Raw genomic sequence first — 27,864 nt, 5'->3', positions numbered from 1 at the left:
CAGGAACGAAGGGGGGGGAGGGGGGAAACAAGCGCGCGCGAGAAGGCCGTCCATCCCGGTGGGGTGTGGATTGGGGTCGCAATCCCTGCGGTTGGCGAAGTCCGTTAGCGCGTGTCGAGAAGTGCGGGGCGGGGGGAATGTGCCATATGTTGCAACCCGTCGCGCAGTCACACGTGCACCCTCTTTGTTGGTGAAATGGGCGCTTCCGCTGGCGGGTGGTATAAGAGCGCGTGTCGGGCGGGCCTCGCCCTCTCGCTCTTTCCAGCAGATTTTTATCGGCTCCCACTCAACGGCTTGTGGAGAAAATGGCGGAAATGGTAAATGGCGGCGGCGGGAGGAGGAGGAGGAGGGTGTTGTTGTTGATGGTGGTGGTGGTGGTGTTTTCGACGTTACTTTCTCACCTTTCGTTCTTTTTGTATTTCACACCTTTTTACACACAAAAAAAATAATGTTTGACTTTGACGGTGAATCCCCAGAGAGGGGGAGAGAGAGGGGGGGAGAGAGGAAGAATGGAGTTGGGGTGTGGTGGTGGGGGGTGTGAGGTGGTGTCAGTGACGCAGGACGGACGGCTGCAAACCCCAACAGGTCGAGGGCGCCTTTGAGCGCGTTCTTTACCGTCCCCGACCGACTCTAATCTTCATAATAATAATTAGTAATAAGCGTTAAGAGGGGGGACGGAGGACATCGAGAAGATAAACCCGGGCAGGACAACCTCTGGATGTTGCGCGCGTCCATCGTCAACCCGTCTGACTTATTTATTTATCGATTGATTGATTTATTTATTCCCCTTCACGACAAGGCAACAGCAACTTAAAATAAAATCGCTCCTTTAAAACGAAGAGGGTTTTTAAAAGTTCGAAGTTCCCACCTCCCGCTCTTCTCGACTCGGGTCAGTCGCATCTCGTCGAAGGCCGCCCCATTTTTGTTTTGGCGGGGAGTGAAAGGCGATGCTGATTTTATATATGTGTTTATATATATATATACACACACACACACACACGTATACAGGAATCTTGTTAAACGATCAACTTGCGTTGCGTCCTGTCACACACTCACACCTTGTGCCACTCCCCCCCCCACCCGCCAGCCTTAAAATGGCCGTCTGCTCTGCTCGCCTCTCGCAGTGCGGTTCGTGAGCTTGGCTGTCGGACAGGGATGAGGGGGATTAAAGCCGTGAAGTATTTATGAACCCTCCCTCCCTCCCTCCCTGGTGACCGTCCTCTCATGGCAGCGCGGGGGCCGTTGCTGTGTGTACTGTGCACTGGAGCCGAGGGGGAAACCAGCGCGTCTCCTCATCCAACCGCGTGCTGTAGTCGCGGCGCTGGGGTTTTGCACCCCCCCCACACACACACACACACACACACACACAAAAGACCTCACTGGCCATAACTTCAGCAAACCATGTTTCAGATCCTTTCGAAGTTTAGATGTTGGGATGAAGTTCGGATGTTGGAACGTATCCCTGACTTTGTTTCATATTCCTGGTCGTGTCAAAATAGGTTGTGTTATTGTGCGAAGATTAAGGGAAAGGTGATGATGTGGATTGTGGGGGTGTGTGTGGGGGGGGGTCTAAGCAGGTAGATTTGTACTAGTTTTCATGGAAGTAGTTACCCGTTTATTTCAGTTGTGGCGTTGTGCTAACTTGAGATTTCTGCTCGTAGAAAAGCTAAAGACCTATTCAGTACAAAAATTGTATTATAAGTGTAATTACTGAAAGTAACCTATTTTCGACCTTTGCCAGATATTGTTTTTGTTTTCCCACTCGAGCAGAACAATTTGTTTGAAGTAGTTATGTGAGATAAGCCAATCTTCATTGAAAATGCTTGTCAAACTTTGTTAAATGCCAAGATGTATTTCTGAGTACAATAGAGACCAGCAAATAAAATCTATTTGATTTGGGGAATGTAGGCCTTGACCTTCTGACCTGTACTACCTACTGAGCTAAGCTGATACTCTGTAACATGGTGAAGAGAACTTTAATTTTCAAACAATGTCATTGTTATATTTGCCATCTTACCCTTTATAATAATAATCCTTGCATTTGATATAGTGCTCTTCATGTCTTCTAGACATCTCAAAGCGCTTCACAGAATATGCTGTAAAGTGAATTGACTGTATATTTGTGGGTGAAACGCAGCAGCCAATTGCGCACAGCAATGTCCCACAAACAGTCGTGGATTGAAAATGGCCAATTTATTATTTGTTTTTTGGAGGGATTATTATTAGGCGTGTGGAGTAAGGAAACTTGCCCAAGGTTTTGCCCTCTGCCTGGAATTGAACCCAGGTGTCGCGTTTGCAAAGCGAGTGCACTAACCACTGAGCTATAGGACTCCACAAGCCAATCAGTCTTGTACTGAGTGGCTAATGTTTTCATTTTTTTGTCAAGTCTTATTGTTTTTACGATTACATTTCTTGTATAATATTGACTTGGCTGAGCAAGTTAAGGAGTTTGAACTTTTTTGAGTTGTTGTTGTAGATGACTTGTATCTTGATGGATCTCATTTATAAGTCCATGTAACATATGGGCCACTGCAGTTCTTTAGTTGAGAGAAATCCAAATGCACAGGATCAGCTTCTACCATTTTAGGTTCAGTGTTCCAGACAATTTTGTTCCTCTTCAGTATTGCTGTACTATTTTTGTATAAACTCGAGGGCAACGTGTTTCAAGATTAATTTACCTAGTGGTCCTTGATAACGTCTAACTGATTAAAATATACTGATCTTAAATATCCAATTTTTTTCACGGATTTTGCCTAGTTTGAAGATTCATGTGACCTTCCTTGCAGCTGTCTTATCAGGATGTTTAATAATCTTTGAATTTGATATAACGCTTATCACGTCGTTGAGACATCTCAAAGAACTTCACTGAATATACTGTAACGTGAATTGACTGTATATTTTGTGGGCGAAACACGGCAGCCAATTGCGCACAACTCTCCCCCAAATAGTTATGGATTGAAGTAACTAATTTAATACTTTTTGAAAGAATTATTACCCCTGGAAAAGCGATCCGCCAATCGACTAACAACCAGGTTCCTACTTTCTGCTTGGTAAACAGGTGTGTGGAGTAAGGAAACTTGCCATCATTTCGCCATGCCGGAATTCGAACCCAGGTCTCCCGCTTGCGAGGCGAGTGCTCTAACCACAGAGCTACAGGCTTAGTTGAACATCCATTAAAACCAGTTTTTTTGATAGGTGCTTAACAATTTTAATCTTTTACAAAACTATTTTGGTCTAAAACCACAACACTTGTTTTAGACTGCTGATCACAAATGTTGTTTATAAGATTCCTTTAAGCTGCTGATATGAACTTTCACAGAAAATCACTTTAACTTAGGAAATGGACACTGATTTGGACACATCTTAATGAAGATTCCACTTCCTGTTCTCAGAATTTTCCTTTTCACATACTAGTCATTCTGATTAAAATTGCGAATGGAAGTATTTTTTATTGATATGTATCCCTAGTAACCAGATTTACAATATGCCAAGCAATTACACTTGGCACTCTTACTGTGGTGAAGAGGGGAGATTTTCAGGCATCAGTGTAGGCTCAATTCGTGGCATCAGGGGTTCTAGAGCATGAATTGAGTCTACGCTGATATCTGGAAATCATCCTAGTTCACAGATTTTTGCGTCAATTTAACTTTTTGCTATCAACGATTTCTCCATGTTTAAATCCCCAAGGTAAAACCTAAATTTATAGCAGCCTGAGTTAGTGGAGATTTCTTCCTCATATTCCTAAATCTTTTATCTTCCAGTCCGGGAGAATTAATGAAGCACAAGATGGTGATGCTGGTCAAGAACTGGAGAACCAGTCCTCTGCAGCACCCTCAATGAATCGAAGATATGTTTTACCAAGTGGAAGAATCATGCCAAACACTATTTTTGTTGGTGGAATTGATTTTGAGGTAGGATATATCTTATTCAATGATAATAATTATATAATGATTTTTTTCTGCCTGGTGGTAATTTTTATCATTCAGTATATTAAATGGAAATGTATACTGTAAAATTGATTTTTTTTGGTGGCCCATTGTGCAAATTAAATGATGTTTGAAAAATAAAAAAAATCACTTGCTTTTGATGTGATAGAGAAGACAACCCTCAGTGATTGCCTAAAGATATAGCGCCACAATAATAGTGTCACAAAGTAAGAGCATAGGCCTGCTCCATGGGGGAGGGGTGGGGGGTAGTAGGTGCCAAAGTAAATGGGTTTGCAGTATATTCTAAATTCTGAAATTCACTTCAGTTTGACCCAGGTATTACTACGCTGCAGGTTTAGATGCAATGTAGGCACACAATGGACAGCAAAATATCAAAGTGCATTACTTTCTTATCTGCCTGGCCTGTTTTCTCTGCATGATGTACAGGCACAGAGAGCTTCCTGACATCAACTGCTGCTGCTCTGTGGCTAGCATCATTCCACATGCTCAGTGAAGTCAGCAACCCCAGAAGTGCTGAACAGCTATAAAGTGACCAATTATAATGTAGAATAGTATTTTATGGACCCCAATTATACCATTATGTGTTTTTAGTGGTTATTTGTGCACCTGTAAAACACTAAAATTGAAAAGTCTTGCCAAATAATATTGGACTAAAGTAGTATTTTTGAGGACACTTTAGATCTTTTAACCCTCAGCTGGTTTGTTTGACTAATGCTATTGTAAATTTAAAAATTGCTTAAGAATCAAACTGGTGGAACCCTTCTCTCCACTTCCTACATCATTCTTAATGCTGCTGTCTGAAGGTAGATGCTTAGCTTTCATCTCATGGCATTCAACTGTTGCTTCATAGGATCGTGACTACTAATTTTTTTAAATGAAAGCCCTGATCAGTGCTAATTGGTTTGGCAGGAATTAACTTTGGGAGTGGAGTGGGGTTGGAGCAGAGAATCTTACACATTCACATTATTAACATCTCTATATTGCAATAGCCACTAATGAGTATATAACATAACATGTAGGAGCAGGAGTAGGCCATTCAAGCCTTCGAGCCTGCCCCGCCATTCAATCATGGCTGATCTTCCAATCTAACTCCAGCTAATAACCTGACCTGCCTTATCCCCATATCCCTTAATCACTTTTGCAATAAGAAATCTATCAATTTCAGTCGTGAATATGTTCAAGGACTGAGCATCAACAGCCCTTTGGGGTAGTGAGTTCCATACATTCACCACCCTTTGAGTGAAGAAGTTCTTCCTCAACTCAGTGAGAAAGGGCTGGTCTCTGATTTTAAGGTTGTGACCCCTGGTTTTAGTTTCTCCAACCAGCGGAAACAATCTCCCACTATCCACTCTATCACGCCCTTTGATGATCTTATAGGTTTCCAGAAGATCCCCTCTAATTCTTCTATATTCTAGGTCAGCCTATCCTCATAACTCAACCCCTTCATCCCTGGTACTAACCTAGTAAATCTACGCTGCACCCCCTCCAAGGCAAGTACACCCTTCCTTAAATAAGGAGACCAAAACTGCACACAGTATTGCAGGTGTGGTCTCACCAGGGCCCTATACAGTTGCAGCAAGACTTCCCTACTCTTATACTCTAATCCTTTCATAATGAATGCTAACATACCGTTCGCCTTCCTAATTGCTGCTGCACCTGCAGACTAACTTTCTGTGATTCTCGTACAAGGACACCCAAGTCCCTCTGGACGCTAACACATTCCAATCTCTCCCCTTCTAAAAAATAATCCGCTCAACTGTTTTTGCTACCGAGGTGGATGACTTCGCACTTCCCTACATTATACGTTATCTGCCACCTACCTGCCCAATCACCTAACCTATCTATGTCGCGCTGCATTCACAAATTGATACATTGAAGTATGATTGCAACTATGAAGCAACCAAAATAAGCCTGCACTGAGTAATAATAGCACAGTAATAATTTTCCTCGCATTTGATGCTGTGCCTTATCATGGTATTGAGACGTCTCAAAGCAATTCACCAGATAAATATGCTGTAAAGCTGATTGTCTGTATTCTGAGGGAATAATGAGGCAGCCAGTTTGCACACAGCAATGTCCCACAATCGGGCTTGAAATCTATTTTGGGGATTTGTTGACCAGGACACCAGGAGAAACTTGAATAGTCTCATGGGATCTTTAACGTCCACCCGAACAGACAGTGATATTCTCCTTTTTAAAATAATTGTTTTGTGCTTTATTCAAATTCTGTCAAGTTATTATTCTGTCACTAAGAGGGTTGTTTTCGACAAGCAGCTCTCGGATTTCTGCCAATGGTGTTTTGATGGAGGTGGATGAGATCTTTATATAGTAATGTGAAGAGAATTGCTTCTTTTTGACAGCTTGGTTCCATTCTAATCAGGAATACTGCATTTTGAGAATTGCCCAAAATATACGTCCTTACACTAGAATATAGAAAATAATTGAGAATATTGCCTTCTCCAGAACTGAGTATTGTGTAGTTTTAGTGGGAGTTGCTGCAGCTATGGATATTCATCATTTACAACAGTGCACTGGCATTGGTTCTTTAAAAGCAAAATACCTTGGAATTAAACCTTGAACCATTGACTGCTTGTAGCATTTTCACAGTATTTTCTTTTCTTCCTGTATCATAGATTTACAAGTTTGAAAACGTCATTAAGAAGCCTGCTTTGCAATAGGTTTTGCTGATTTTCTTAAGCTTAGTCAGCCTTTAGCTGCTCAGGAGACAGTTTTGTCTAATCAATGCGCCTGAAACTTCCTGAATCTATTTCACTACATTTATGTAGCATTTTAGATGTCCAAAATTAGCAAATTGATGAATTCATTCTGAACTATGAAGTTGATTTTCTGTAGTTCTTTAGAAGCTTACAGAAAACTGACTTCAAAATTAAGACTAACAATTTGCAGATGCTTTAAAACGTACAGGAAATCTAGACCATTCTGTATTTTTCCATATAGTGGTGGTCAACTATTCAATTTTTCTTATTTTTAAATGCTATAATTGGATAGAAGAGGGAGATAGATTTTCCTTAAAGAAAAATGTGTAAAATTCAATATTAGCTTACAAAACAGTCAATCCACTTTACAGTGTAGTATATTTTTAAAAAATGTTCCTTTTGATGTAGTGCCTTATCACATCATGGAGATGTCTCAAAGTGCTTTACAGGATATACTATAAAGTGGTATGACTGTATTTTGTAGGTGAAATGCAGCAACCAATTTGCAAATAGTAATGGCCCACAAACAGACTTGGAGTGAGTGACCAATTTTATTTGTAGGATTGTTGGCCAGGACACAGCGAGAAACTCCCTTCTGTTTTCAGATAGTTTCATAGGGTTTTTAATGTCTACTAGACAGGCAGATGAAACTTTGGTTTAAATTGTCATCCAAAGGACAGCACCTCTGACAATGCAGCACACCCCAAGCACTGCACTGGAGTGTCAGCATAGACTGTATGCTAAGTACCAATAGTGGGCTTGAACCCACAATCTAATTCAGAGGTGCAATAGTACCGGCTGAGCAAGACTGACACTATACTTTGTGAAATTCTTTGAGACATTCTTCTGATATGAAAGGCACTATATCAAACATATTTTCTGTTGGGGAGAAAATTGCCTAGTTAAATACAATCTCCATGGATGCATGAGGTTTGAAACCCATCATCAGAATTGGTGAAAGTATATTACAATGGGTTGAAACCCAACCATTTCATTTGGATTTGGAGACACTGTCTTCAGAGCATTGTCTTGAAGTCTTTATTTAGCTTTCTTTCATGAAAACAAAAGGCTAAAAATTGTATAATGTTGCATTATGGAACAAATTGAGTTGTATTTATAGTTTTAAATGCCAAATATGTTTCTGATCTTTCCTATTATAGATGAGTGAAGATGAAATGCGGGGTTTCTTTGCAAGATATGGTGCTGTGAAGCAAGTTAAAATAATCAGTGATGGAGGTGGTGTTTCCAGAGGGTAAGCAAATGTATTGGGCATATACATTTTATGCTTAATTGTTTGGAACTACAGTATATTCAGAAATTGTTTGCTAAATGCTATACTTTTTGTAACTAGTTTATGGCGAGCAGAGAGCCCAGCAGAGTGAGGAGGGAACTGAGTGAGGTGGAACAGAGTGAGAATTCTGTTAAGGAATTTGGTGAGAGTGGGAATTCTTGAGCAAGAGAGAACTCTTTATGTTAGGAAGAGTGGGAATTCTTTCTTGAGCAAGAGAGAACTTTTCAAGCAAACAGGTAAGCAAGTCAAATAGGCAATTAGTCACAGGCCAGGTGTTAGGGATTGGTTAATATTTGCTGACCGGTTGAAACTGGTTGTGTCAGAGGCCTATATACGGGAGATTTGCAAGAGCCTCACTCAAGCAGCGAGCCCAGCAGAGTGAGGAGGGAATTCTTTCAAAAAATCACTGAATACTGGAGAGGTGCCGGGGACTGGAGAAAGGCAAATGTAACTCCTAGTTTTAAGAAAGATAACAAAAGTGACCCAGGAAACTACAGACCAGTAAGTTTGGTGTGCATTGTGGGTAAAATTATGGAGACTCTTATTAAGGGTGAAATCATGGAGCATCTGGACAGAAATAACATCATAAAGGATACCAATATGGGTTCATGAAGGGAAGGTCTTGCCAATTTAATTTGCTGGTTTTCTTTGATGGTGTGACAAGGGTGGATGTTGTATAACTGGATTTCAGTAAGGCCTTTGATATAGATGCTCTTGACAGACTGGTGCTGCAAGTAAAGAAAGCTGGAATTGGTAGAGGTATATTACAGTGGATACACAACTGGTTGACCGGAAGTACCCAGTAGGTGGTGGTTACAGGTGGTGGTTACAGACATGGAAAACGTTACCAATGGAGCTCCACAAGAGTTTGTTTTGGGACCTCTTTTGTTTAATATTTTTATGAATGATTTGGAACTAGGAGTTGCAAGCACAGTGGTTAAGTTTGCAGATGAAACCCAGCTAATCAAGGGGGTAGATTGAGAAAACTGAACAAGCTAGGTGACAGGAAGATTTGAGCATACTTGGGAATCGGGCAGATTGGTAACAGATGAAATTCAATGTGGAGAAATGAAAAAGCTCTTCACGTGGGGACAAAAAATCCTGGAAGAGATTATTTGAATGGAAGGAAAAATATGTATGGAAAAGGACCTGGAGGTCCTGATTGACAATAAATTGAAGCTCTCGCAACAATGCTCTGTGCCAGTGAGTAAAGCAAACCAGATGTTGGGATGTATCGAAAGGTCAACAGCAAGCCGAAATAGCGGGGTAATTCTGCCAGTGTATAAATCATTGGTGAGACCGTATTTAGAGTATTTAGACTGGGAGTCGGTGCGGCCACCAGGTGTAACTGTCCTATTACAACAACTTGGATTTATATAGTGCCCTCCATGCTGGGTGGCATCTCAGAGCGCTTTGATGTGTAATGAGCTTGTTTAGGTTAAAACTCATCAACGATAGGAGTTGGGAATGGAATATTGTAATTGAGAACCCTCAGATTGGTCGTCCAGTTCCTGGGACAGACAAAAGGGTTATATAATGTGGTTGCCCTATAATGTACCCACGGCTTGTGGGTTCTCATGAGTCATGGGAAAGAGATTGTGTGGGGTAAGTATCTCTTTCACTTCTCAGCTTTTAGGTTGGAGTTGGCTCTAATAGCATGTGTAGAATGCTCCAAGGTGTTAGTCTGGCCCAATTGATAGCACTCTTGCACCTGGGTCAGAAAATTGTGGATTTAAGCCCCTTGTGGGTATTTAAATATAGTCCAAGGCTGATACTATTGCAGCACTGGGGCAGTACTATTTTGTAAGGCACCATCCTTCAAATAAGTTGATAAACTAAGGTCTGAGCTATCTGTTCAGGTTGGTGTTAAAGATCCCATGGCACGACTCATAAAGAGAAGTGTGTCCTAGTCAACACCCCCAGAAAAACCTGATCATTCAATTCATAGCAATATTTGTGGGACATTATAATTTGCAAATTGGCTACCATGTTTGCCTGTATGAGGCAAACAATTCAACTTTTTAAAAAATTGGCTCAGCATAATATGTCTGATGAATCTGTTGAGGCTTATTTTGTTGTCATATTTGTCTATGTGTCCTATTTATTTTCAAAAACAGATATGGCTTTGTGTCATTCCATAACGATGTTGACATTCAGAAGATTATTTCTGAAGTAAGTGATTTTTTATATGCATTTTCTTTTGAGTAGTTAATGATTTATAGAGAGAGCATGTTCTAGTTTGCTTTTTAAGTAACTTATTCTATCCTGATCTTGGTGATGGAGAAAATCAGATTATGGGAGTATTTTCAAAGTGAATTACTGTCATTTAGAAAAGATGAGGAACATCCATTAAAAGATGCCTCATAACACCATTTATACTGTCAATAAGTGCATTCCATTTCAGGGAGATTCAGGAATTCCTTGCTGAATTTAGTGATTTTTAAATAAATCTCTGTAGGAAGGAGAATAAATAAATTGCATCAACATTTTCTTTTATTATTTTTCCAACAATATACTCAACTTTCATATGACAATCTGCCAGGTTTCAAGAGGGAAGTACACAGGCATATGAAAAGGGATCTGGGGATGAGGCAGGGAGGTCAGGTTGAATTGATTTCCTTGTTCTGAGCTGGTGCTGATTCGATTGGTTGAATGGTATCCTGTGCTGTAGATTTAACTCCTGGTATAAGTCATCATTCTCGCAACAATTCTTCTAACCTTTCGGTTAGGATTTGGACAGACCCAAATAAACCTTGCACAGACAGTAATGAGAAAAGCACAATATACGAAAAACATTTGAGATGTGCATAAATATTATTAGGGAACAGAATTGTCGGTAAAGTTATGATCGGCTTAGCAGTTGAGACTATCGCTTTTAAGAAGCAGCACTGTTTTGATGCTAAAGCTGGCGTAAAGCTGAGGTAGCAACTGCATACCTCATGTGTATAAAAGCACAAAATTGTGATTTTAAAGTGTGATGCATGCTGATAAGCCAATTGGCTTTTTGGATACATGCACATTAATGTTGCCAGTCACTTGATTGGTCATGTCATGATGGCCTAATTTGAGAAACGCTGCTTATAGGTGATGGGTATATTTGTAGATTTTATTTCTCTACTGTAGCAAGGTACATTAAAGCATAGTGGAACCCCATTATAATGTTGGTTTGCTAATAGTGTGACGTCGAGTGTAGGCTCTGACATTTACAGCACTTGCCAAAATACAAAAAGCGGGCAGAAATCCAATCTGCTCCATCACTTTTCAATCTACGACTGTTTGTGGGACATTGCTGTGCGCAATTGGCTGCCGCGTTCGCCCACAAATATACAGTCAATTCACTTTACAGTCTATTCTGTGAAGCGCTTTGGGACGTCCTCTCGACGTGAAAAGCGCTATATCAAATGCAAGGATTATTATTATTATTATTATCACTTGTTTTAGATTGTGAAGTTGCACTTCAAAATAAGTCATTGCGAGATGACTTCTTTTGAGTCATGAGATGATGCATTACAAAGCACAACGTTGTGATTTAAATCATGATGCATGTTATAAAGCTAACTGGCTTTTTGGATACATGCACATTGACGGTGCCAGTCACTTACTTGGTGATGTCGTGATGCGGAAGTGCTGGCCATCGATAGAACCCATTATAAAGCTGATTGGTATTTTATGGACCTACAAATACCATGTTTAATGGGAATTCTACGGTACGTACCTTATCCCTAGACTTTTCTCCCTTTTTAAGGATGAAGAAGACTGCTTGTAAACAATTGTTTGCTGTACAAAGAAATGTACAGGGTCAGAGAATACCATTGTGTTGCCTACTATGCCAATTGAAGTTTTAAGAAGTCCTCTACTATATACTATACTCATTTTTCAATGTGATTCTGACTTGAATTTGGTGACTCAGTGGTGTCCGCCATCTATTTCACTTTTCAAGTCTACCATTACAAATGGCTGTTTGCTGTTAACAAATTGTGTTTGGGTAAGAGGGGCTTGATTTGTTTCAATTACAGTCCCAAATCAACTTCAAAGGCAAGAAATTGAAGATTGGACCAGCAATCAGGAAGCAGCAGGATTCATGTAAGTTTTCTTTCTTTCCATTAGCTTCCAAATACAAGCCAGAATTTCCTTCCATCCCATAAGGATGGGAAGAAGAAAAATCACCTAATATTGCCCCTTTATATAATCTCACAGTATATCAAGTGACCTTCCCTCCCAGCTCTGCTCTGATTCATTTTCAGGCCGAACTTTGTCTTTTAGATTCCCTTTCACTATACACATTTGACATCCTTGATTTACATTGGTAATTTTTGTAGGTAGTGCATGTTGACAGTTTGTGGTGGTTTTATCGCATTATCGCCTTTGGCAAAATTATCTTTTATTTTGAAGAATCATAGGCCTCATCCGTCACTTTTTATGTGACTGCTTGCTCATTTCCAACCTCCAACTCATGTAATTTCCCTGGTTGAGTCTTGGAGAAATGTTGAATTTAATTTGCCTTTAGGATGGAAAATAAGTGATAGCTGGCAGTGAATGAGCAAGTACCTTCAACAAATCTCTTACATCTCATGCTAGGTATGGCCAGGGATGAGGCATGGAGTATTTAAGATATCAACTCCCACAGTAACAAACCAGTGATCCAAAATCTTATTTTGTTTAAAATGTCTTGACTTTTTTTAAGGTGTATAGGTGAATTTCATTCTTTAATAAAATATGAAAGCCAAAAGCAGATATTTAGGCAATGTCATCTTTGCTTCTATTCTGTTATCAAGATCCAATTCAGTTAGTTCAAGCCAGGCCAGCTCCCCTGATTGCATCACCAACCTCTTGCATGTACCAAAATACGGATGCATGCTATCAGTCACCTGGATTTCCTGGATCTGCCTCGCCGTATGTACAGGTAAAATGAAAATAAATGCTAGTTTTATTTGCACAGTATTTTCATCTTGCGAATGTGTTTTGCTTCAGTTGATTTTGAATTTCTTCATCCATGGTATAGTACTTTTTTTTTTAAGTCCTTCATGTACCACCAACATTACATTGGCAAAGAATTTTAACACATTTTTAGCACCATAATTTCTTTGAAAGATGCAGATATCTACAATCAACTTGTGATGACTAATCAGAATGTATAAATATTGCAACTCGATGTCCATTATCAGAACTGGGGAAACCCACTGGATGCAATTCTGGTACACCAAATGACTCTTTATAGTAGAACCCTAATTGTGACACAGCCTTCTTCGATTTTACCAGTACTTGGCTGATTTCCTCAACAGATTGTCTGAAGAATCCCTAAAGCAGATAGTATACAGAATATTAACTACAGTTGTGCAGGATGGAAATGGGCTATTTGGCCTAACTAGTCTGCGCCAGTGTTTATATTTCACATGATGTCCCCCCACCTTTCACTTATAACCTTAGAATCATAGAATATTAAAGCACAGAAGGAGGCCATTCAGCCCATCGTGCCTGTCCCGGCTCTTTCGAAGAGCTACCCAATCAGTCCCACTCCCCTGCTCTCTCCCCATATCCTTGCAATTTTTTTGTTTTCAAGTACCTATATAATTCCCTTTTGAAAGTTACTGAATCTGTTTCCACCACGCTTCAGGCAGTACATTCCAGACCGTAACAACTGTTTATAAAAAAAAATTTGCCAATAACTTTACTTTTACTTATCTTAAATCTGTGCCCTGGGTACTGAACCACCTGCCAGTGGAAACAGTTTCTCCCTATCTACTCTTATCAAAACTTCTCATAATTTTGAACACCTACTAAATCTCCTCTGCTCTAAGGAGAACAATCCCAGCTTCTCTAGTCTCTCCACATAACTAAAGTCCCTCATCCCTGGTACCATTCTGGTAAATCTCCTCTGCACCCTTTCCAAGGCCTTGATATCCTTCCTAAAGTGTGGTGACCAGAATTGGGCACAGTACTCCAGCTGAGGCCTAACCAACAACTTATAAAGGGATAGCAGAACTTCCTTGCTTTTGTGCTCTATGCCTTCTGTTTCCTTCTCCCTCAGATTTTCTTTTAAATACATTTTTGATTCAACCAGTTTCCAGCAGTGCGTTTCATATTCTCACCACCCTCTGCATGAAGTTCCTCTTATATCCTCAGGGCTCTGTCCTTAGTCCACTCCTCTTCAGTATCTATATGCTCCCTCTTGGTGACATCATCTGCAGACATGAGGTCAACTTCCACATGTATACAGATGACACCCAACTCTATCTCTCTGCCTCCACCCTTGAACTCCAGGACCACTGCTGTCCTGACAGAATGTCTATCGGACATCAAGTCCTGGATGAGAGTTAACTTTCTTCAGTTGAAAGTCAACAAGACTGAGGTTTCCTGATTAGCTCTCATCAGCACCTCCTCACCTCAAGCGCTGACGGAATCACCATCCATGGTTGCATACTCCACCTTGCTAAGCCATTCCGGAAACTTGGCCTCTTGTTTGACCCTTAACTATTCCTTTCTACCCTATGTTTAACCCATGGTCTGCTCCATGACCCGCTCTGCCTTCCCACACCTCCACAACATTGCTCGGCTCCGCCACTGTCTCGCGCCTCAGGCTGCCAAAACTCTCATACATGCTTTCATTACATTGAGGCTTGACTATGCAAACTCATTGCTTGTCAGCCTCCCCAACTCCACCCTCCACAGGTGCAGATCATCCAGAACTCTACAGCCCGCGACCTCTCCTGGACCAGGCTCCGTAACCCTATCACCCCATCATCGTCTGACTCCACTGGCTTCGCATCACACAGGATCCAGTTCAAGATCCTGATCCTCACCTTCAAAGCACTCCATGGTCTTGCTCCCCCCTACCTCTGTGACCTCCTTGCCCCCTACCATCCAGCTCGCTCCCTTCGCTCAGTGGGCTCTGGTCTGCTTCACGTCCCCTGCCTCAATCGCCCCACTATTGTCAGGCGGGCCTTCTGCCACTCTGCCCCCACCCTCTGGAACTCCATCCGGCGGTCCCTCCACCTTGCCCCCCTCCCTTGCCCCCTTCAAGGCCCATCTCAAGACCCTCCTCTTCGACCGTGCTTTCAATCTCCCTGCTTCCACCCTCCCTGACCCCCAGCTCATGTCCGAAACACTGTCCAGTGCCTTAGGATGTCTTCCCGACATGAAAGGTGCTATACAAATGTAGTGTTGTATAACACAGTGGATTTAATTGATTTATTTATGCCAATTTTATTACAAATCTAGCACTGATGGGAGTGGAGTTGGCTCAGTTGGATATCATGTGGTGGTAAAGAAGGACGCAGCAGATGCTTCGTGGATGATGACCATATTTCGAAATAGATGCTCTGCGAAAACAATCTTATGCCATTTTGAAATCATTGATTCGGTTGCCACTTTTGGAAAAGCCATTCAGTACAAGTGGCAGTTTGATAGATTTCAACTACACCAGCTTGCCTTCTCACTATTAGCTCTTAATCACTAGAGAAATTCCATCATCTTCAGCTCAGAAGTCTATTACACTTTAATTTCTGAAAATGTTCCTACTGACTTCACTTCTTACTAACTTCCTACATTTTAATTTCTGTTCCTTGAAAATTGAACTTTCTTTGGATCATCTTTGTTGAGTTGGTTAATTCTAAGGAATGCCTGTTTGGGACATTCTGTCCCTCAGCATTGTTATTCAGAATTACAGAAAGGAAGACATGATGACCGATGAGTAGTTAGATCTATTGCAGTGGTTTACTGATCTTCCACTTGATGGTGTGCCACTTGAAAAGCCTGCCCTATTCAGTTGGATTTCAGCAGTCGTTCTTTTCTTTCAGGAAAGTTTAAAGTTTGTTAAACCAACTGGAAATGATTCTGTTATTAATTGGATATGGCAGTAATAGTCATAAATGGACCTTGTTTTTTTTGTCTAGCATCTCTTTTGTTCTTAATATGGGATATAGTACATAGGTAGTTCAGGACATATGTGCATACGACCGTCAGGAAGGTGGACCTTGGTCTTTTTTTTGTCTAGCATTTCTTATATTCTTAATGCAGTTTTCCTTGGATTTTGATTTTTCTTGTGATTTCACTTTTATTGAAATTGCTTCATCCTTGTATGTAGAAACTTTTAATTCTAGTTTTTTTCTGTAGACATACTCATACCCTAGCCCTCCAGCTGCAGCAGTACCACAAGTCCAAATGGGTTATCAGTATCCTGCTTATGCTTACCAGGTAAATTTTAGCAATTAATAAACAGTGCTATGAATGTTGGCTTGATACTTTAAAATGATTAATATGCATTGAATGGTTAACTCATTGCTCACCATGTCAAACCAGTATGAAGCAGCAACAAATAAGACAAAAAGGGTTTACCGAGAGCCCTGTCTAATCAGCTTCCTGCTGCTTGTCCAGCTAGGACCACCTACCTACTTGTTATGTTTTTGGCTTGGAGCAGGAGCTGAGTGACAAGAATCCCTATTCTCAGTAACAGGTCTGACCCTTCAAGTCCTGTCAATGAATCTGGTTAGTCTGTTATTAGTAGTGTCCTGGAATGCTGAGATTAAATGCAGTATTGGGACATATTGACCTCACTGCTTTAGTTGTAGATTTTTTTAAAAACACTGAAGAGATGAAGACCATGTTCATCTTCTTAATGATCTGCATTTGTGTTTTTTAACATTTGTGATATTTATAGGTGCCACCCCAATGGCCTCCAGGAAGTCAGTGGAGATGGATGATACCTCAGGTAATTATACAACTTCAATTAAGGTAATTGGACTAATACAACAAAACCCATGGAGAGTAAACCTGAATGGTGTCAATATACACTAAGCATCCAACAGGACCATTGCTGAGTCTTTTTGCCATTTTTGCTGGATTGTTTATCTCATTTCTGCCTTTTGTTCATATCCCATTGTACCATATAGTTTTTTCTCTTTCCTTTTTCTTCCTTGTCAACAGTAAATGCATCAGTGCAACAAGTTCTTTACACATGTTTCATAGCAAATTTGATGACTGAAGTTGTTCATCAAAGTTGGTTTTGCAATTTTTGTTGTTGGTTGTAAAGCAAACTTGTAATTTAAAAATTGGATGTTTTTTTAAAAAAATCAACTAGTGAAGTATTAATCTCTTCTATGATGCAGTGTACCCAGAATTGTTTGGCTATCCTTACAAAACATGGCAGTCAAAGCATTGAAACAAGCTTTGGCTATGGTTGGGAGAAGGTGATCAACTCTTTTACCTTCCTTTTAAATAATGGGAGTGTTTAACTTCCATCAGTAAATACAATGCAGATTTACTCCTTTTTCATAGTTGGTTCAATAAATGAGAAACAAACAGATGTTTCTATACTTCAAATTAAAGTGCAAACTAGTTGCAAGAAACTAAAAGATTGTTTCATTTCTTTTCAATATTAGACTACCTCAGCAACCTATATGAATTTTCCATACCCTGAAATGATCAATCCAGGACCTGTAGTTGTTCAAAGAGAATGTGAAGCACAGCAGGCTCCGTCTTCAGCTTTAGATCCTGTGGAAAAGGTAATAAGTGGCTGATGAGACTGGATTAGTAGTCATTCAAATAGGAACTGAATAAGCACTTGAGCAGTAAAAATATTAGGATGTATGGAAAGAGTTGGAAAGTGGGCTTTGTAGTGACTTTACCAATTATCACCATCACTTCATCTCCGCTTACGATTTTTGCCCTCCTCGCCGGTCTCCCCAACTCCACCATTCTCAAAATCCAGCTAATTCAGAACTCTGCCCCCCGCGTCCTCAACGCACCAAACTACTCCCTTTTTCACTGGCTCCATGCCACAGAATGGATTGATTTCAAGATCCTCATACTCCTTTGCAAATCAACTATTTACCTGGCATCTCCCTATCTCTCCGACTGCTTACACCCCACTCCCTGCTGTCTCCAGCCCCTGCATGTCCCTTTTTTTTGGCAGCCGGGTGTCTGTTACATGCAGAAACACATTACCGTGTTTAAGAGTATCCAAACCAAACAGAATTCCTTGAATCCCAGCTACACATGGAAATTCCGTAGGTAAATTGTTGGAATGGAATGCTGAGTGCCCCTCATCCCCACCTCATCAATGGCCATGCCTTCAGCCACTATGGTCCTGAACCAATGGGTCTCTATTCATCAATCCCTCCGCCATGTCTCCTTCCCTGCCTTCAGATTATACCTGAACACCAACCTCTTCGACTGTGCCTATGGTCATCTCCCTCTTCTCCCCAGTTTGGCGTCAAGTTTTGGCACATTTAAGTGCACTGTTCATTGCTCTGGTGAAGGTTGCTATATAAATGCAAGTTGTTGTTGTAGGACCTTTTGTGGATATGAAGACTATGAATAATGGGTCATCCTGCAAAATAGAAATTGGCTACAATGATAACGTCTTCCATCAGGAATTGTATTACAATATGCCACCACTTTGTCTTTTTCTTCTGCCTTTTTCTTTATCTCCCTACCTCCACATTGTACCTATAACAAATGTACTTAACACTGCTGGTTCGATCATGCTGCACATGTAAATCATGTACTTTGGGAATCATGCACACCTGTTTTTTTTGGCTGGCATTGCAGTTCTATTTCTACAGCAGATCCCAATAAGTTGACCTGTGGATAATCAACATGTGGTTATGTGACATTCTACTGAACTGAAAGGTGATAATATAGGTAGCAGAGGAGCAGGCTCAGTGAATTGTATGGTCTTTTATGCTGAACATTTGTGCAAGTCTTATGTGAAACTATATGCAGTCATTTTATTCAATTAAATATGCCCCATATTATGGTGCACACATCAATGAGCTGTTGTTTTATTGGATTGTTTAAAATTGTGGTTTAAGCTTAATATTGTTTGAATGTAATAAAGCTCCTTTATCGTTTGATTATATTTACAACTTCACACCAGTATAGAGTAAACTTTGTTATCTGTTCAACTTTCATCACTTGGAAAGGGAGGAGAGAAATTTTCTCTCCTCCCTTCCCAAGGGAAGAAAATTTTTCTAGAAGGGAGGGAGAGAAATTTTCTCCCTCCCTTCTAGATTTTTATTTTTCAGGTTATTGTTCCTTAATTTTACTGACTTGTTCTATTTTTCTAGATGAAACATTCAGTCTTTCTTGTGTGATTCACACCTGGCAGATAACCAGTTGTTTCAACTATTTTGTTTCTGATGTAGCTTTGTTCTGAATAGTATTGAAATTTGTTGCATTTTTGGGAGGAAAAATATGTGCTTGTCCTCTATGTGCTGCATTGTGATAACCGTTATAAAGGACTACATTAAACATACATTTTTAGATGTTGCTCTATAATTGGAAGATTCAGATTGTGCCGTTTCATTGTGGGTGAGTGGGGGGCAAAGATTTTTGAGAAGCATTGCCTTTCAGTTCTTTCAACAGGTGCTGAGCCATGTGAGATTTTGAAAGCAGGAAAGCAAAGGGTGGGTAGTAGTGTTTTCTGGTTAATATCAACAATTGTCTCCAACACTCAGTGGAGTTCCTCAGGGCTCTGTCCTTGGTCCCCTCCTTTTTAATATCTATATGCTTCCTCTTGGTGACATCATCTACAGGCATGGGGTCATTTTCCACATGTATGTGGATGACACCCAACTCTATCCCTCTGCCTCCACCCTCAACTCCAGGACAACTGCTATCCTGACAGAATGTCTATCAGACATCAAGTCCTGGATGAGAGATAACTTTCTGCAGTTGAATATCAACAAGACGGAAGCTTTCCTGATTGGCTCCAGTCAGGCCTGCACACCTCAGGCGCTGAGAGCGTCACCATCCAAGGATGCACACTTCATCTTACTGAGCCAGTCCAAACTTCTTGTCCTTTTGACCCTCAACTATCCTTTCTACCCCACATCCGTGCCATGTCCTACTTTGCCTTCCTCCACTTCTGCAACATTTCCCGGGTCCGCCACTGTCTCACACCACACCCTCATACATGGATTCATAACATCCAGGCTCGACTACAAACTCCCTACTTCTCAGCCTCCCCAACTCCTACCTCCATAGGCTGCAGATCATCCAGATGCACATCCAGAAGTCCTCTCCCTCACCAGGTGCCATGACCCAATCACGCCTATCCTTGCCTGCCTCCACTAGCTTTCCATCACACAGGATACAGTTCAAGATCCTGGTCCTCACCTTCAAAGCCTTCCATGGCCTTGCAGCCCCCTACCTCTGCCACCTCCTAACCCCCTACCAACTTTCCACTCCCTCCTCTCAGCAGACTGCTTCATGTTCCACTCCCGCCCCACTCTGACCCCACCCTCTGTAACTCCATCCCACAGACCCTCCACCTCAATCCCTCCCTGGCCTCCTTCAAAATCCTCTTCGACCATGCCTTCGGTCACCTTCCACCCTCCCTGATTCCAACCCCCAGCTCGAGTCCAAAACTGACTGTTCAGAGCCTTGGGACGTCCTCCCGACATGAAAGACGCTATGCAAATATAATTTTGTTGTTGTTGTACTTTTGTTGCTGTTGGTGCTTTTGGATTCAACTACATTTTAAGGGACGTAATATTTGCAAATTCCTCTGATAAAGAGAGAGTAGCATTTTTTTTCTTTCGGATCGGCCAGATGGACTGCAATGGTCTTTGTCAGTCCTTTTAAATTCTTATATTCCTAAGGCTCAATGTTTATTTTTCAGAGTTATGTTGATCGTGGAGTGCAGACACAGTCATGGATGTATTTGCCTGTGAATAGGCACAGAACCCATCGTCGCACATCAGCTGATTATGTAAAGGCGAGTTATATTCACAGTGAGATGCTTACAAGTTATATTTTTAATCTGAATATGGAATCCTTCAATTTTTCATCAGATCTTAAAATGTAACTACAAAAGCTTAATAAGACTTAGTGTGCAGCAGGTTTAAACTAACAGTTCTACTTGTAGTACAATACGTTCTCCTGATCGGCTCTTGCTTTTCCTAAAGCCTGATGAGCATGGACAACTTTTTTGTCAGTTTTGATTAACAATTCATCTGGCCCTGTGGGTGGAAGGGCTGGGCCACCCTGATGGAGAATGCTAGATTCTGACTCCCCTTCCAATGAGGAATCCGGAGGTGCGTAATGCTGCCTGATTCCTCATTGGAAGGGGAAAGATGTTGGTACATAGTCGATAGAATCAATAGTGTCCAGTGCCCGACTGATTTTAAAGATGGTTCTCTTGTGTAGAGGAAGTAAAATGTCTTCCCTGTTCAATGTCTCCTTTGCTTCTGAGAAAGCTATTTTTGAGGCAGCAATTCCATCTTGGAGTTCCTCTGACTCACTCCCCATCTTCTTTCAAGGCACATCTCAAAACATATCTCTTTGACAACAACAAAATTACATTTGTATAGCGCCTTTCATGTCAGGTGGACATCCCAAGGTTCTGGACAACCATTGTTTCCGACCCGAGCTGGGGGTTGGGATCGGGGAGCGTGGAGGACGGGGAAGGCGGGTGATCAAAGGCATGGTCGAAGAGGAGGGTCTTGAGACTGGTTTTGAAGGGGGCAAAGGAGGGAGCGAGGTGGAGGGACTGTGGGGTGGAGTTCCAGACGGTGGGGACAAAGTGGCTGAAGGTCCACCAATGGTGGGGTGGGGGACGTGAAGCAGGTTGGAGGATGCTGAGGGGGGAGCAAGGCCATGGAGGGCTTGAAGGTGAGGATCATGATCTTGAACTGTATCCTCTGTGTGATGGGAAGCCAGTGGAATCGGGTGAGGATGGGGGTAATAGGGTCACGGAGCTTGGTGCTGGAGAGGACATAGGCTGCAGAGTTCTGGATGATCTGCAGCCAAAGGAAGGAGCAGTTGGAGAGGCCAATAAGCAGGGAGTTTGTGTAGTCAAGCCTGGATATTATGAATGTGTGCATGAGGGTCTCGGCGGCCTGCAGTGTGAGACAGTGGTGGAGCCAGGTGATGTTGTGGAGGTGGGGGAAGGCAAAGTGGATCATGGCATGGATGTGGGGTTGAAAGGATAGTTGAGGGTCAAACCAGACACCAAGGTTCCGGATGGCTCAGTGAGGTGGAGTGTGCATCCTTGTTGATGATGCTGTCAGTGCCTGATGTGTGGAGGTGATGATGGCAGCCAATCATGAGGGTTAGGACTTGTTGATGTTCAACTGTACAAAGGTAGCTCTCATTCAGATATCTTGCAAATATAACTTGATGTCTGAAAGACATTCTGTCATGACTGCAGTGGTCCTGGAGTCCAGGGTGGAGGCAGAGAGGTAGAGTTGGGTGTCGTCCTCATACATGTAGAAGTTAACCCATGTCTGCGGATGATGTCACCAATAGGGAGCATATAGATATTGAAGAGGGAACCAAGGACAGCCCTGAGGAATGTCGCACAAGATGGTGCAGGGGCGAGAGGAGAAGCTGTTTGTGGAGATGAAGTGAAGATGGTGTGAGAGGTAGGATCTGAAACATTCAAGGTCAGAACCATGAAGGTTGAGGTGAGAGAAAAGGCGGTGGAGGAGGATAGCCGTCAACTGTATCGAAGGCAGCAAAGAGGTCAAGGAGGACGAGGAGGCAGAGGTAGCCCTGGTTGCAGATGGACAAAATGTCTTTTGTCACTTTGACCAAAGCTGTTTCTGTATTGTGGGCGGCATGGAAACCTGATTGGTCCGGTGCGTGAAGTGAGTGGCGGGAGAGGAAAGAACGAAGCTGGGAAGCAACTACTTGTTCCGGGATCTTGGAAAGGGAGATTGAAGATGGAGTGGTAATTTGAATGCAGGGATGGGTCCAGGGAGTTTTTTTTTTAAGGATAGGAGTGATGATGGATGTTTTTAAAGGGGTGAGAACAGTGCCAGTGGACAGGGAGAGGTTTTTGAAATGTGAGTAGAGGGGCAAGGAGGTGGAGCTGGGAGATCAGGAGAGGGGTAGGGATGTGGTCGAGGGAGCAGGTGGTCAGTTTCATGTGGGCTATAGTAGTGCTGAGAGAGAAAGGCGAGACGGGTTCGAAGATGTGGACGGAGGGATGGGTAGGGGCTGGGGTGTGGTTGGCGAGGAGCTAGTAGACGGAAGGGCAGAGGTAGCTGAGTGGATCCCCTCGACTTTGGTTTTGAAGAAGTCCAGCATCAATTGGCGTTGAAGGAGAGGATGGGTGAGGCATGAGAGGGTGGGTGGAGGAGTCGGTTGGTGATGGAGAAGAGGAGCTTGGAGTTGACCACACTTTTGGTCTTTCCATGATCTGTAATTTGAAGGAGCAAGGACATCACAGTCTTGGAAATGATGCAGTGGGTGCTAGGGTGGGGTGAGAGGTCATAGTTTTTTTCTGGTAGAGTTGGTTGTTGGTGGAGGTGGTGAAATCTTAAGTTTTTTTTGATCAGCTGAGTGTCTTGACACATGCAGAAACCCATCACTGTGCTTAAGAGTATCCAAACCAAGCTGAGATTTCCATGCAACCCACCTACACATGGAAATTCCAGGGATAGGTTGTTGGAATATGTTTTCACAGTTCTGAAAGGGCAAATGGAGAAAAATCATTTTCGCTAATCTGCAATTGAATAATAATGTAGATGTAAAATTAAGGATTATTACTAGAAGAGGATGGTTGGAAGAAACATTTACACAGAGGACTTTTAGAACATGGAATGTCTTAGATTAAACTTCAACAGGTATTTGTTCTAACAACACTTGAGAGAAATTAAATAATTACTTGTTCATGTTCAGAAGCTTCAATAGAAAAGCTAACGCCAGCATAGACTTTATTGGCTGAATGGGCTTCTGTACTGTAATTCTGTGTTTTTTTTAAAATTTGTGTAATTTTCCCCACTCCACCTCTCTCGCCTCCCACACTCCAGCCTGGCTGACCATCCATCACTGACATGCTTTTAGACGTCCTCCAGATTGAAAGGCTCTATGTAAATGGTATTGTATCATAGAATCTTACAGCACTGAAGGAGGCCATTTGGCCCATCATGCCTGTGCTGGCTCTTTGAAAGAGCTATCCAAGTTAGTTCCACATTTTTCCCATAGCCCTGCAATTTTTTTACTTTTCAAGTACCTATCCAATTCCCTTTTGAATGTTACTATTGAATCTGCTTCTACCACCCTTTCAGGCAGTGCATTCCAGATTGTAATGTTAAACCACATTGAATACCTGTATGGTTTAGTTTCCTGAAACAAGTTTGTTTTGAGTAACTAGCTTATTCACATGGATATAGTTGTGGTTGAAGGAGCAACTCTTATAATATCATATTTGATAGAATGCTTGATCACATTGAACAACAACAAGATTGCATTTATAGAGCGCCTTTCACGTCGGGAGGACGTCCCAAGGCGCTGGACAGTTAGGTCAGGACCCGAGCGGGGGGAAATGGTCAGGGTGAGGGGAGGGAGCGAGGAGGGGGGTAGAGAGTCGAGAGGGGAGCTGAAGGCACGGTCAAAGAGAAAGGTCTTGAGACCGGCCTTGAAGGAGGAAAGGGAGGCAGCAAGGCGAAGGCACTGGGGGATGGAGTTCCAGAGCCTCGGGGCTGAGAGGCTGAAGGCCCGGCCACCGATGGTAGGGCAGTTGGGGCGGGGGATGTGGAGCAGACCAGAGCCAGAGGAACGGAGGGTACGGGAAGGTAGGTAGGGGGATAGTAGGTCGGAGAGGTAGGAGGGAGCGAGGCCGTGAATGGCCTTGTAGGTGAGGATGAGGATCTTGAAATGTCTACATTGCTTATACTTGAGGTACTTTCATCTTTAGCAGGTTTATAAATGCACCAAACATCTATGCCCTGTAAAGAAAAACTAATTGAAAGACCAACAAGCTTTTTTGTGGAATTTGAATGGAGGAGGATTATCATGAGGGCATTTCCTGCTTTTCAAAATACAGTAGATCCCTGTTTTTAACATGGGTTGTTTTACAGTGAGATTGGAATGTAAACCCTGATAATTAGTTACCAAAAAGACTGCAGAAAGCCAGCAAGCTTGTTTCAAATTATGTTGCTTCAAAAGCTGTCTGTCTTATCACGTTAAAAAGTGGAGACTTGCCAGTCATGGCAATGTGCAGTAATTGACGATGATGATGATGAACTCAGACGTGGAGCCAATTTTTAGTGGTGGACGCCAATCAGCTTTCTGTGAGCATGTGTAATGCCCTATTATAACGCTGCTTGGGATTTTATGAACCCAATGTCATGTTATAATGGGATTCTACTACATTGTAAAGTTTACATAAATGACCAGAATAAACGTGTGAGTTTTGTGTTAATGCAGCACTCCTCCAGTAATATACTAGAATTTCTTCCTAGATAAAGAGCTTAAGTCTCACTATGAGGTTTTGAACCCTCAAGCTTCTGAACAAGGTGAGGATACTGCCAACTAAGCTAATTATTTTTGTTAAGCGAAATTAGGCCCTACTCATCCTGAATAAGACCAAAATGCATTCCTCCAGGGAACAAGGAATGCACTCATCCACCCCCTAAACACTCTTGGATCCCATATCGTCAAAGGATGATGCAGACGTGAAACCTGTCTTCATAACCACCCGAGCAAGACAGGTGACCGAATCACCTCTCCCACCAGGCAAGTCCGGCCTGACCCTAGTGATCAAGTGCTCAAACTAGTTCCATTTTCCTCGGCTTCCTCTCCTCAGATCAGAAGTACTGCAATATCAATGCCAGGAGCTGAATCCTCCCACAAAGCTTTATGGGAAGATTTGTTTGTAGACATGTAAACGCAAGCAAATCTGAAAAAGAGATCTTTCTGGCAGGCACATATCCCAAGGAGTAATTGACAAGAACAGATACTACACTTGATATTAGCCGAAAGGACCAGCCAATTGAGTTTAATGCAACAGATGAAACAAAGCCTTGTATTCAGCAGTGTGTGGAACAATTGTCCAATTTTAACCTGTCTTGCCTCACATAGCTTCTCTCTCTTTGATAGTGCCAGCCTTCTCTTTCCTTTCGTCCCTCACCCCCACAGACAGTGCTAACAACGACAACAACAAATTACATTTGTATAGCTCCTTTCACGTCAGGAGGACGTCCCAAGACGCTGAACAGTCAGGGATCCACACCCGAGCTGGTGGTTGGGATCATTTATCTGCCAAATGGGGACAGTTCAATTAGTGTAGACAATTGGATTCACTAAGGTATGAACCTGGAAATTATATTGTGACCTAGTTATACTGGGCTTCAATAAACTGAGTTGAGCACACTGGTACACCGTGGCCCTGCAGTATCCAGAGAGGACTTCCTGACATTAATGACATCCCCAGAAACTGCTGGAAAAGCTCATGATATCAGTCACCACTGATTAGAAGTTGCACTATGTCTCTTTTTGTGAATCCCAACAACTGCAATATAAGTGAATTGCTTCAGGACTCTGAATAGTTACTGCGGAGTCTCGTTTTTCGTATTGTGGCAAAGGCAGTACTGATTCAGAGTTTGACAATTGTTTTTAAATGTAAGACAATTCATTTATTTGCGGCGCTCACCTGCCACTTCTATTAATTAATATTACAAATGCAATTTGTTTGAATACGATTTTTTGCTGAAAAACATTGCATTCTTTTAGGAGAAAAGAGTACACAGATTTACAGTCTAGAAGAGGTAAACCACCTACATCTGAAGTGAAGTAACTGGTCCTGGCTACAGTAAGGATGAAACAACTTGATCTTTAAGTCTCAAATGTGATTTTCACTAATCTGTACTGTTGATCCAAAAAATTGAGAAGCATTATTACGTTGGTCTTGTCAGGCACCACTTTTTATCATGTAACACTTAAATCAGTTTACCTACTGGAAGCACTGAATTGTGTGTTCCTTTGTCACATTCCAGTTGAATCACTCTTGTATCTACAGCCACGTTTCGTAGTAAGTACCATAGACCCACCTCTTATTGCTCGGAGGCACCACACAATCTCTAACGTACAGATTTATGGATGGTGGATGAGTCTTTAAGGCTGTAATTTTAAGTTCAGATGATTGGCCATAAAGCCAAAGGACAATTTGTCCACTAGATTAAATTGCATCCTTACTGCTGTCTACCATTGTTTTTTTAATGTAATGTAATCTGAATAAAACTAGAATGCTAATAACAGGTGACATTACACTGATTCAATGCCCTAATTCACAGGAGGGTATAATAAGGGAATTTTTGCAGTTCTGAACCTAAATTATAAGGGATCCAACTATACATTTTGTTTTTTATGACTCCTAGACCAATCAAGAACCCATTATAAACACTCCCTTCCAAATTGCTATTTTGCAGTTCCAAATAGCAATATGCAGGGTTGTCTATTTGCTGACGAAGCAATATTTTTATTTTAAAATTCATGTCTACCAACAGAATAATTTAAATAAAGATTCAAATAAATGCACATTTTATCATTAGTGGAAGATATCACGTATTGTAGTAGAATTTCATGATTTGTTAAAAATGTCTACCAAAACAATTAGATTCTCTTTAGGAGGAAGTATTGAGATTTCACTACAAATCACGTGATTCAGATCCTGTAATTTATATCCATGCCATTTTTATTGATGGGCTGATTTTTGTTGTAAAATGGGGTATCCTTGTTCTAGCCCTAATTAGGCTGTACTTTCAAATCTTTTGGAGACTGTCGCTTCAAACTCAGTCTACCCAGCGAACATTTTAACATACTTCTCTTGCAGTGTCTTGTAGTTTCACAACAAAGTAATTGAACTGTGGGCCACAGTTATTTAATGGGCCTGTTTTTAATATTGTGAAACTGGATGTCTTTTTAATTTACTCATAAGGCAGCAATGGCAATACTCTCAAATGAAACTCTGGGCTACAAGCAACTTTTATTGAGTATAGTAAATATCATTCTCCGATATTTTCTGTAATTTATTTTTGATTGAAATTATTTCATCTGTATAGGAAAACGATAAGGGATATTCTCCACTTATCTAGCCATTAACTGCTTTAGAGAGATTGTGGGTTTCCGTTTGTAGATCATGTCTTGCTGGTTCCTGCTGGCTGAAATACATAACCATCTC

At 41.6% G+C, this 27,864-nt stretch overlaps 1 protein-coding gene across 2 annotated transcripts; it reads left to right on the top strand.

Moving 5' to 3' along the window:
• Positions 1–194: 194 nt before the first annotated feature.
• Positions 195–27,229, top strand: dazl (deleted in azoospermia-like). Of its 2 annotated transcripts, none has more exons than XM_007897596.2 (10): positions 195–317; positions 3,762–3,911; positions 7,825–7,916; positions 10,073–10,127; positions 11,972–12,038; positions 12,731–12,858; positions 16,068–16,148; positions 16,612–16,662; positions 17,333–17,455; positions 26,418–27,229. In XM_007897596.2, exons 1-10 carry the CDS (start codon positions 306–308, stop codon positions 26,445–26,447), a joined length of 789 nt encoding a protein of 262 aa, XP_007895787.1. In that variant the 5' UTR covers positions 195–305; the 3' UTR covers positions 26,448–27,229.
• Positions 27,230–27,864: the final 635 nt, after the last annotated feature.

Source organism: Callorhinchus milii, unplaced genomic scaffold, assembly GCF_018977255.1.
Source record: "Callorhinchus milii isolate IMCB2004 unplaced genomic scaffold, IMCB_Cmil_1.0 Scaffold2, whole genome shotgun sequence".
NCBI classification, from domain to species: domain Eukaryota; kingdom Metazoa; phylum Chordata; class Chondrichthyes; order Chimaeriformes; family Callorhinchidae; genus Callorhinchus; species Callorhinchus milii.
Note: the sequence above shows the minus strand (reverse complement) of the source record. Positions and strands in the feature narration are given on the sequence as shown.

Excerpts from the sequence above, each read along its gene's own strand:
- dazl (XM_007897596.2), top strand. Across the intron at positions 3,912-7,824 it reads TTGGTGGAATTGATTTTGAG|ATGAGTGAAGATGAAATGCG; the intron begins GTAGGATATATC and ends TTCCTATTATAG. Across the intron at positions 12,039-12,730 it reads CAGGAAGCAGCAGGATTCAT|ATCCAATTCAGTTAGTTCAA; the intron begins GTAAGTTTTCTT and ends TCTGTTATCAAG.